The 12,172-nt window shown below is 34.4% G+C and overlaps 1 protein-coding gene across 3 annotated transcripts in view; it reads right to left on the bottom strand.

Annotated features, from left to right (window-relative positions):
- Positions 1-12,172, bottom strand: part of LOC129938341 (mucin-2) — a 304,608-nt gene that overhangs the window by 71,012 nt on the left and 221,424 nt on the right. For 2 of the 3 annotated variants that reach the window (XM_056045829.1, XM_056045828.1), the window contains exons 5-6: positions 11,104-11,562; positions 6,865-6,993 (exon numbers count right to left, since the gene is read on the bottom strand). In XM_056045829.1, the coding sequence (XP_055901804.1) occupies positions 6,865-6,993; positions 11,104-11,562 (588 nt within the window). The remainder of the gene's footprint in view (positions 1-6,864; positions 6,994-11,103; positions 11,563-12,172) is intronic. The other variant, XM_056045830.1, reaches the window with a different exon arrangement.

Raw genomic sequence — 12,172 nt, 5'->3', positions numbered from 1 at the left:
AAGGGTGCTTCAAGTTTGAACTAGTCGTAAAAGTAATTACTTATTTAGTAATTGAAGATTTCAATTATAAATAAATTAGTATTAAATTAACAAATAAATATAAATATTTAATAAATAATCCTGAACACAATGTTGCTTAATATTGTAGGGTTGGTATAAATAAAACAATATAGATAGAACAACTGTGACTTTTAAAAATACTCTTGATTAAAAGAGATATTTCTGTTCAAATTAACTTTATTATGTAATGGGAGGGTCTATAGCCCAGGAAAGGTTAATGTTGTATAAATTCAACTAAAATCTAAAAAATATATTTAAACCAACGCCACAGTGGTTTCATTTGTACTTGTTCGGCAAATTGCCAAATTTTACTTGAACTAATGGAAACTAAATTAAATTATTATTAAAAAAGTAATTTTATACATGCATTATTTTACTTTCAAAAAAATTATATCAATAAATTTAAAAATTCCTTGAAAAAAGTTGATTTTTTTTAAATTCAACAATATTCTGTTTAACAAATCGGTGTTTGTTGACGTCCTTGATATTTTTCGGCTGTTTTTTGAACGGAAAATTTTTAAATTTTTGTTTTTGGCTTCAGCTGCGAGTATACAAATGGGTTCGCGAAAAATATGCGGGCAGTATTTCCATCGTTTGAATTGCCTCCACCTTGTTTCGGCTTGTCGACTATCAACCCATTCTGCCTAAGTTCTCCTTGGATACGTTTATTTTGCTTCGATAAGATATTTCTAACTTCTCCCCTTATCCATGCATGCAGGCGATATATGCCAAAATCTAAGAAACCTTCATTTGTCGTTCTTTCTAAGGAGCTTTCAATGTCGTTCATATTGGTAGGTTATAAATATAGCAAACTTGTTGTGAAGTCTTATGAGACAAGAGGTTGCATACCTTACCATCAACCATTGTCAGTTTTAGTATATGCTTTACGCCTGGTGAAACAGTCTGACATCTTTATATTTGTTTAATTCAATTCATTTATATGGATCTGCCGTTTCTTTTTTCAATTGAAAACGTATGGGTCGGCAGTATCGAATTGATCCTGGCCAAGGATTGGAACATATGAAGTTATAAACATGTCCGAGCACTGAATTCGGTGGATATATTTTGCTTGTATTCGGACTGTCCACTGCTTCCATCAATGCCCCATTTGCCGATTAGAGTAAGATGACCTAAATCAAGAATTCATTAAGCCACAATGAAATTATATTTTTAAAAAGACGAACAGAAAATTATTCTACCTCATGTGATTTTATTCAGACGAGCGACATTTTTATATTTGCAACTGAATTTATCGGTTGCAAGAAATACGAAACACTTTTTCTATTAACACAGCTAAAAAATGAAGGGACAAGTTTTATAACATATCACAAATCTTTGTTTTTTAATTTTTTTTATTACCGAAATCATTCTCCAAATTTTCAAAAATTTCTCGTTGGGATTCTACGATGCGTTTAGCTGTATGATTAGGAAGCCTTGAAGCGAAACTTCAGCTAATGAATCCGATATTTGTTACATTCTTGTTTGGCTTTAAGAGCTTTTAAATAGCTTGGAAAAACATTCAGTTTTTTGGTTTTATAAGTTCCTGATGATTTGGTATTGATGTTTCAACAATATTGCCTCAACCAAAAGCTTTTAAGAATCATTCGTATCAAGTTATTTAACTTGAACACTTTTTTTTGGACTGACATTTTTTAAGGCACAAGCGATATCTTCATTGGACAAGTCAACGATCTCTACAAGACGTCTCCTCGTTGTTCTAGACGAGCTTTCCAAAAATGGCTTTTGTGGTCTGCCTTGAGGTTTTTTGTGAGATATTCTCATCTTTGGTCTTGTACAGAACTAAAATCTTCTTCGAAAGTAAGCCAAGTACTGTTTTTAGACAAAAGTACGTTTTTCTTCTTTGAACAGCATTTACAAAGATTATTATCTCCTGTTTTGCTTTCAAATAATTCATTTTAGATATTGTTCAAGTTTTGTTAAAGCACTACTAACTTTCTTAGCCGAATTCCAAATATTAAGAATATCAATTCGCTCTATCATATTGCTTGAATCTAAAAAAGTGGAAGTCTGTGTTTTATTCCTTTTTACACTGTTGCAACGGCAACATTTGCAGTTAAAAATTACCTTGCCCAAAAAACAAAATTCTACACTTTATAATAAATTGTAAACAAAGTTGTTTTAAGCAATTGTTTTTGAAATCATTGACTTAACGAGTCAAAATTTATGGCAAAAAAGTTAGAAAATTCCTTTGAGTATAATTGTTCTTATGATTATAAATACCAATAAAGAATCTGCTCTTATTACATAATTTCTTATAAATCACTGAAAACTATTCGTTTTTATGTTTTCTAGTTTTTGTGAAAATTGAAAAACAAAAATAATAAAATAAATAATTTTGTATCAGAACATGAAAGTTATATTTCTGTAGGCATTCCATCCACAGAGCAAGTTGGCCTTTTAAATTCTTGAAACGATAACTTACTCAAAAATGCGTCATTAGTTCGGACTTCAAACTTTTCGGCAGTACACATTAATGTATTTAATATTTTTTACCAGTGCCAGCTGCTCCTTAACGTTTTTGCAATAGTTACGTTCGGATTTATTTAAAACCCGATTAATAATACATGATGACTCCTCCTCTACCATCCTGTTATTGCCGTAATTACAGGCATCGGTATCGAATATAAGTCCCTTCTTTGCTTGCAGATGACCCAATAGAGTAATAGCATCGGATGAACGGGTTGATAATGTTGTCAACCCCCCCCCCCCCCCCCGACAACGGAAAAACGGACAAAGATTTAAATGTATGTACACGGAATGTGCGTACACTCAACCGGCCACGCAAAGTAGAACAACTTGCCGATGGCCTCGTTGAACTCAAAGCTGATATGACATCCTTCCAGGAAATGCGTTGGAATGGGCCAGGCAGTAGAACAACTTGCCGATGGCCTCGTTGAACTCAAAGCTGATGTGACATCCTTCCAGGAAATGCGTTGGAATGGGCCAGGCAGTAGAAAGATTGAAGGCTGTGATTTTCACTATGGGAAGCATCTACTCGATGGGGGGAAGCGCCTATTTGGATGTGGTTTTGCTGTCAGATTGAAACTAAGGCAAAGAGAAGTAATCAAAAGAGTGACACAAGGAGGACTAATTCCACCACATGAGCCTTATCAGCGCACATGCCCCGACGGAAGAGAAGGATGACAACACCAAAGAAGAATTTAACGAGCTCTTCCCAAAAACGACAGTAAAATTCTCATGGGAGATTTTCACAGCAAAATTGGTAAAGAAGGCATCTTCGGTAGGTTAATCGGAAGTAATAGCGTACACGACAATACACCTGGAAACGGACTAAGCCTTATCGACTTCCAAGCCGAAAAAAACACCAGATTCTTCGCCCAGATATCCACAAAGGTAATTGGCGGTTCCCCGTTATCGAAAATGCAACTAAATCGATAATGTTGATTTTGACGGAAGACACTTCTCCAGCCAACATAGATTCCGACCACTACCTATTTGGTGTTAAACTGCGCGAATGAATATCCATGGAAGTTCTTAAGCGAACAAAAACCACGAGGAGAAAATTCAACGTTGGAAGACTGCAGCAGGAGGATATTTCCAAAGCCTTTGCCGACCGAGTATCCCTAGCGCTTGCGAGAAACCCTACAACGAAAACCAACGGGATACACTAGCCATCCTAGAGCCTGCAAAGATAAGAGTGAGATCAATATAGCCATCACCAGCCTGAAGTCGGACAAATCGGCTGGTGATGACGGTCTGCAGGCGGAGCTTTTTAAATACGCTGAAGCAGATTTGGTAAGGAGCATGCACCAGCTAGTTACTAAAATTTGGTCGGAAGAAACCATGCCCGACGAGTGGAACTTAAACACCATCTGCTCAATCCATAAAGAGTATTGGTATCTTATAAGGATGACGCTGGAAAATTCTCGTTGCTATGTCAAAATTGGAAGAGACACGACCGAAACCTTCGAAACCATCAGAGGACTTCGACAAGGCGATGCGCTGTCATGTAGCTGTTTCAATATTGTTCTTGAAAGAGTTATGCGCAACACCAACGCCAAAACAAGTGGAACCTTCTTCCAAAAATCCACACAATATGTTGGATATGCAGATGACGTCAACATTATGTGAAGAACCAAACGAGCAGTGCCTTCTCTAATATCGAGTCTGAGGCGAAGAAAATGGGTCTTGACATTAACGACGACAAAACGAAGTATTAACTGTCATCAAATAGAGTCGATTCAAACCCTAGACTTGGTCAAACGTGAAAATTTGAATCGTATAACTTCGAAGTGGGAAACGAATTTGTTTGTCTGGGCACTGCTGTTTATTCTGCAAATGACATCACCGCGGAGATGAAACGTAGAATTACTCTTTCTAATCACTGTTTCTTTGGCCTAAGTAAGAAGTTGAGGAATAAGACCCTATCGCGAAATACCAAAGAGACACTGGACAAAACCTTAATCATCCCAGTCTTTGCTGTATGGTGCAGTAGCATGAACCCTCTCCAGGCAGATGAAGGATCTCTTGGTGGTATGGTCCGATTTGTGTCGACAGCCAAAGTAACTTCTGGCGGGGAAGATATAATCATGAGCTATTCGACTTGCCACTGATGGTCAAAAAACTGTATGTTCAATGCTTAAGATGGCTAGGGCATGTCGAGCGAATGATCATTGAAGCTCCAGCCCGTAAGGTATTCAACAGCTAGCCTGAGGGAACAAGTTGAGGCCGACGCATATCAAGTGGGTATTCAAAACCGCAATCTAGAGATCGAGTAAGCTAGCGAAAGTTACTACTTGAGGGCCAGGAGCACAATGAGCTGTAGCTCCAACTAAAGTAAAGTACGGTAAGTAACTCACCGAAAGCCCTTACACATTGTTCAGTTAAATAAAAAAGTAATTTTTTCTCTGTTAGGGAGTGGACGCGCAATGGCAATAAATTGAGAAACAAAATGGTGATAATAAGTACAAAGTGCAATGAAGCTTTTTAGATTTGTCGAATTCACTGAAATTGGTCAACGTTGAACTGCCTCAATCTTCGCAGGATCTGTCGATAGGCCGTTAATGCTCAGTACATGGAGAAACTTGACTCCTCTTCAAAAAATATTGCATTTAACAGAACTCAATTTTAGATCCAAATCTCTTGAGCAGCTGAAACAAGTTAGAGTGCATTTGTTTAGAAGTCTTACCTTACTGTGCATTAGGATTTCTTTTAAGAAAGAAAGCAAACCTTTTAGCATGTAAGACATCAAGCGCTGGAATGTGGCTGAAACGTTTGTTAAGCCGAAACTCATAACTACAAACTGTCAGAGACCATTTCTTGTTAGAAAAGCAGTTTTCTCACTGTCATCAGGGTGCACTTCTACATACCATTTTCTTGATTGGCAGTCTAGAGTGCTGAACCATAAAGCCAGCCCAGAGTCTAAAGTGTCGTCTGTACTGGGAAAAGAGAATGAATCTTTGATCGTTGCAGAGTTCACATAGCGATCATTAACACAGAACTTCGTCGATCTGTCCTTTTTCTTCACCATGGCAACTGGATTCTATATTATACCTAGCCACAATATGTCATCAATTATCTGCCTGAATTCTTCCTGTTTAGCTAAAGGGAGTCAAGGTGTAGGTTCTTTTATCATTTAATATGATCCTACATCGATCCGGCGTTACACGAGTTTTGGCCGTCCCAAATCATCTTGACCCGTTGACAAAACATCTCCTAATTCCTGAAGAAGATCTTTTGCTGCTAGCTGTTGTGTTGGGCAGGATATTCCAGAGATCTTATAAGAATATCTGAAAAAGGTACTGGCATCTCTCATTGCACGACATTGAATCTAAACAGTTAGCTTCCTCCAAAAGTATCAGTCATCATTTAAAAGGACAGAATGCTGCACCGAAACTTATACATAATTTCGTCACTGCTTTTTTTAATATACTTGACACTCAACAATCCCTTTAGCAAAAGAATACCAATTGGAGAGAAGACCCTTTTAGTAATATTATTGACACCAACAGCTGTTGAAATCATTGTTTCTGTTCGAGGAGGAATCTCCATGTACACATAAACTAGCAGGTAGACTTTTCGCTACACTTTGCTGCATGAACTTTGGGTTTTACTTAAGTATGTCCCTCACATGAAAAATCAATGTTTTAAATGAAAAAGCTTGAAGGAAGAAACGTCGCAGCCGGCGAAAGGGAGAATATTAATAACTTTCGATTTAACGCGTAGTTCGAATCGAGCAAGTGCAATTTCTGTATTCCAGTAATAAGAGCTTTGAAACGATTATCTCATAAAGTTTTGAAGACTTACGTTTTTGTTGGAAGAAGACGTGCTTTGGGAGGAATAACATATCGACTCACAAAAGTAACATATGACCCAGTATCAACTAACATTCTTAAACATATTTTGTTGACTTGCATGGGAACAATACCAGTGTGACGTTTCGGTGTGTAAATGTTTTAAATTTGGGATCGAATAGAGGCAATCAGCGTGGAACCCTCTCCGCATTGATGTTCGAATTCAACGCACAAGAGTTAAATTTTGAAAAACATTTTCTCACCAATGCCAATGCTGCGAAGTCACGCTTTTTGGGCTTTTCAAATAAAGGATGGATAAATTTAAAAAAATTTAAAACAAGAGGTAGACTTCAACATCATCGAAAGTCAAGACTTAAGATCAGTTTAATGTGGACTCAAGCGTAGACTTAAGTGTTCTAATTGGATTTGTCAGATTTGACTTTTTAGGGGGTTAAACACACTACACTACATAAAGTGTGGCAAACACATTTTAAATTATAATTAATTTAATATAAAAAAATATACTTACCAAACCTTGTTCAATGAATTCCTCAACAGCCCTTGCTACTCCAGCTTCATCACCAGTCCAGAAGACATATTGTGCCATATCAAAAGAAGAGTATTGTCCATCCTTGTGTTTTAATAAGTTCTCAGCCGTCTAAAATAATAAAACCAAAAGATATTAAAACAACACAAATTAAATTGAGGTCGAGAATAAAATCAAATTAAAACCAAATTATATCAACCCAACAAAATAGCTTTCAAAAGGTCAAAAGCAATTACGTACGTTCTACAAGACTTCTTTTTTGTCTATGTTAACTTTATTTTTAATTTATTTAACTTTTACTCGCATTAAACAATAACAATAACAATAACAAGCTTCTACTTAAAAGTATAAGTAAAGTATATGTAGTATGTAGGTATGTTTGTTTTTGTAATTTTTGATGAGACTACTAAGCACGTTTTTCTTTAAGTTTTTGTTGTACTACTTTAATTTAATGAAAAGATCCTACTGCACAAACAAAAATGTCCTTGGGTGAACTCTTTTTGCTTTTTGTTTAAATAAAATAACATCAAACTACTATCTTCTTAAGCTCTCTCCCCCGCAAGACAGCACAGCACACCACACACATCCTTTCTTCTAGAACAATGTTAACAAAAAGAAAAAACACTACAAAGCGCACCAAGAGATCACTCGCTGTGTCCTTAAAAGGACGAAATAAGAGAACAGAAAAGAAATAAAGTCATAAATCTACAAAACAATTAGAAAAAATAAAAAAAAAATTAAGAAAAACTCAAATAAATTAAACTTAACGTTGAAAAAACAAGCACTTTTTTATTTGCAAATTCAGTGAAACTATAATAATTAAATACCTACTTCTTCAGTGAGGTTTTCAAATACACAGGGTGTTCCATTTTAAATACACTATACTCATTTTGTATTTGTTGAGAGTTTTAAAAACATTGACAAAAAGTGAACAGAACAACTTGGCACTTTGGTTCAAATGTGTTTTAAGATTTATTTCTATAAATACAGGAGTTTTATTGTTCAGTCTTCTGACTAATCATTAAAGATTTTTGTTCTGGTAAAGGTAAAGGTTAAGTTTGGCTGTTGACGGAAAATTCAACACTCTTAGACCAATAATTGAACCTTAATATATTCCTTAGGTTTGAAGCTTATGAGACATTAGGAAACCTAAAGAAATCTTAATCACTAGGAGGATCATTGTAGTAAAAGTCTCCAAAGTAGAGTGTTCGTCTTTGTGACATTGCATGACATGAACATACCTATATAGACTTAAGAAAAAATCGTTTTGCAGGAACTAAAAGTCGAAAAGCATGTTTGCTTATTAAGCGGTGTCCTGTAAAGACTTCTTTAATGGAGCTAATGCGCAATCTACCAACCGAAATTAGTTTGTTTAGAGCGTTAAACATCAAGCATGGGCCAAATTATTTTGACCAACAAGTGGTTGTATTAGACCATCAGTGGTTTTCTTGATTTACGGCATCAAGCCTTAACATAAGTTTACAATTAGCTAGGAGTGTATTGATTTTGGATTTGTTGACTATCAAAGGTTAAGTTGTCCCATTTTTGTCAAGTTCGTCAGCTTTGCAATTAATTGGTTTGTCTCTATGACCCGACCCCCAAATAAGAATGTTGAATCCGCCATATCCATCTCCACAAGAGATGATCGACGGTTTCGGGAAATCATACATCTCAAAGTTTTTAAAGTGTATGTTTTGTCCTTTTTTTGAAAATATTCTATATAAAAGGGGGTTAACTGCCCAAAAAAAAACTATATGTCTCTTGAATCCCTATTTTTTTTAATTTGTATTTGTTTTCTATGTAGGGTGCACGATCTGAGCGTAACCATTTTCAACATTGAATAACTCGACCATTTTTTGGCCGATTTTCATAAATGTACAGGATTTTTGTGGGATATTTTATGCCATTAATTGAAAACTTGATTTTGAATACAATGGTGATAAAATTACCACATTCATTTGATACATAAAAAGCAGCTCTTTTGCAGGTACTCCTCATAACATTTGACAGAATCTCGGAATTATAGCTTAAAGCAGCTTTTTTAGTTCGTACATATAATAACTTTGAGTTCTTCAATCTGGTACTGTTAATTTTTGGCCAAGCATATTGGTGTTTTGTGAAAAACGTGTGAGTACAGTGTCCCACAAATTTGAAATTTTGGTTTATTTACACCACTAGAGAAGTTGAGTATTTTCTTACGATAGGCACGCTAAGTTTTTTAAGGAAAGTGCTAAGATTTCAGCTCGTTTTTTGGTATAAGTTAGCTCGCAGCTCAACTGGCAATTTTTCAAATTAAGTTTACATGTTAAAATCGGCGGAAAATGTCGGAGTTATTCAAGTTGAAATATTAAACGTTAGGATTGAAAAAGAATGCAATATTTTTTAAATGCAATTATCAATGACTTCAATAATGAGATTGACCAGAATTTCAAACTTCACAATTCAAATAATAATAATTAAATTAAACCTTTACCCCAGTTTTATGACAACATTTCAACAGCATTCAATGGCGCAAAAGAATGCAAGGAATGCTTAATTCTCAAAAGATTTTAAGTCTGAAGTTCCAAACCTAAATCAATGAATGCAATCTTTGAATAAAATTTAATAAATGATTTTTAAAGACTGTATTTACAAAAGACTGCATTCTTTTACATACCTTTCTATCGACGTTTAGATGGCACACGATAATTTGCCAGTTAAAAGATTAAATGGTCTTCCTATTGCTTGTAAATTTAATCTTTTCTCATTGTGTATAGAGGACACATAATTATTCCAGCAAAAGTTTTTTAGAGAAACGTCAAAATTTCCTCGTGTTTATTTTGGAATTCTGTATTACTTTTTTTAATCTGTATTTATCGTTTGAAGGTGCTTGAACATATATATTAAGAAGTTCAAATATCAGTGTCCTGATAAATATATTCCAAGGGTAAGGAATAAAGAACAATTGAAGGCGCTGAGCAAGGTTTTTGTTCTGTTCTCTAACAGTTTCTTTAAAGAGTGATTGTTTTTAATGAAACTTAAAAAAATTGTCTAGTAATCGTTTTTGGTTACCGGTGTTTTTCACTTAAGCGGTGTGACACTGATCGGCTCGGCTTTTTTCTTAGTGTCAATAAAATTGAATGTTACCCAAAGGTCTTAAGACCATTAAGTTTAAATTTAACTTCAAAATTTATGTATCACGTTATGTTTTTGAGATATTCAACTGTTTTACAGAACAGAAATCTGAAAGAAACGCTAAGCCATTTATGCTAAAATGATTTTCAACAGAAAAAAGCAAAACAATTTGAAAGTACGTTTTTTTTTTATCAAATCTGTTGTCTTAACAATTCTATTATTTTAAGTTTTGGAATATCTTAAACAATTTAATAATAACGTTGAAAAACGGTATTTTTAAAACTTGAGCAAAAAGTTAAAATTAAAGTTTGGATTCAAAATCAACACAAAACATTAACTCCAAAACATATTTTTCAAAACTATGAAAGTATTAAATTCAAGCCTTGCTCAAGAAGTCAAATAAAGACTTATACCTTATGAGAATTTCTCTTATCTTGAAAACTTAGAAGATTCTAAAATGATTTAAACTGTACCTAGAAGAAAAATATTTGTACTTTGCAAAGCCATCATACCATTTATTGTTAAGAGATATTTTGAGTCTTAACTTACCCCTAAAAACCCGTTTTCATTGTTTTAAGCTTATTATTTTTTAAAAGTGAGATTCAAACTTGGGACATTCTAATCCTTGAAAACTTATTGGTTTTGTTATGCTCCCGGAAAAAATCGTACATTTGTCAATAAGTGATATTAGTCTGGAATTGCTCGGGAATTATAAGCCTTTTAAATACGTTTTTTTCTCTTAAGTGGGTTGTACTGTACTACTTACTTTTGGACTATTCATCTTATGTTTCTTAAAATAAGGAATTTAAAAAAAAAGTGTTATGAATTATTTGTATTGCTGTCAACTAAGTAGACATTTTTAGTACTTTCTAATCTTGAGCTAATACAGTTGCACAAGAAAAATGGTTCAAAAGTGTTTAACTCGGAACACCCAGTATTAAAATAATGTTTTCTTCCCTTATGTATAAAGAGAGAAGATAGATAAAGGCAAATCTAACTACATTTTCCAAACACAAAAACAAAACCAAAAACAAAAAAATCTGAACAAAATTACAAAATGCAAAACTTTTATTTTGTGTAGTTATTTGTGCTTAGGATTATAAGAACCTTTAAAGGCATCACGTTCAAGGAACGACGTTCCGGTCCGGGTTTTGTGGCTTCCATTTGTGGAACAAAAGTGTCACCAAGTTGTTCCTTCTCATTGGAATTTGTAGTCAATACAGATGACGATGCGGACGTAGACGAAGGCGACAGATTAGAATTATTATGTTCGCCTGATGCTGTGGGTGATGATGGTGGATTGACCTGATGCTCCTTGTTTTTGTTGGGATTGGAATCACCACCATCATCATCAGAAGTTGATGGCGGTTGAACACCGGATGTTTCGATTGATTGAGCCGATGGGGGCGATGTGATAATTGACTCGGGAATGTTTTCATTTGTTGTCGGAGACGATGTAATAATTGTTGTTGGGACGGTTGTGGTCGTAGTAGTTGATGTTGATGTTGTTGTTGATGGAACTTCTGGATTTTGGCCGAAAGCTAAACGTGCAGCTCCATAGAATGGCTAAAAATTGAATTCATTTTCAAAATTGTGTCAGACTTCATGACAAGACGAAGGAAGAAGTTTTTTTTTATTTTTAAAGAAAATTGAACATAAAGAAAATCAAAATAGTACGTATACGCCAGAGTGAATCGATTAGAAGAGGAGTTAACTTTACCAAGAAATTCCTATCATCTCAAAACAAGGAAAATCATGGTTTCTTGTCTTAACCACAGGAAGAAAACTAAACAAAGAAACAGGATTAAATTAAGTGCACATACCTACAGAGATGGATTGGAATACTTCAAAAACATAAGATAAATCAATGTCCTGTACGTTTATAACGATTCTCGTGTTATGGACATACATAATTCTTATAAAATATTGATTTTGTAGAATTTAAATGGAAATCAGTTTAATATATTCTTGATGTCTCTAAGGATTGATGAATGCATATGAACTCTTGTGTTGGAACAAAGAGACTATTAAAATTTCATTGTTGGCAGTAAGATATAACTTGGAAGAAAAGCTTTTATTGAAATAGAAATTTGGTTGTAAAATTTTGTCATTTCGTTTATTATTCATAAACATAAAATTGAGGAATTATTAGGATTTGTGAAATTTGGTTTTTCAG

This window comes from Eupeodes corollae, chromosome 1 (assembly GCF_945859685.1).
Source record: "Eupeodes corollae chromosome 1, idEupCoro1.1, whole genome shotgun sequence".
NCBI classification, from domain to species: domain Eukaryota; kingdom Metazoa; phylum Arthropoda; class Insecta; order Diptera; family Syrphidae; genus Eupeodes; species Eupeodes corollae.
This window is presented reverse-complemented; position numbering and strand designations above follow the sequence as displayed.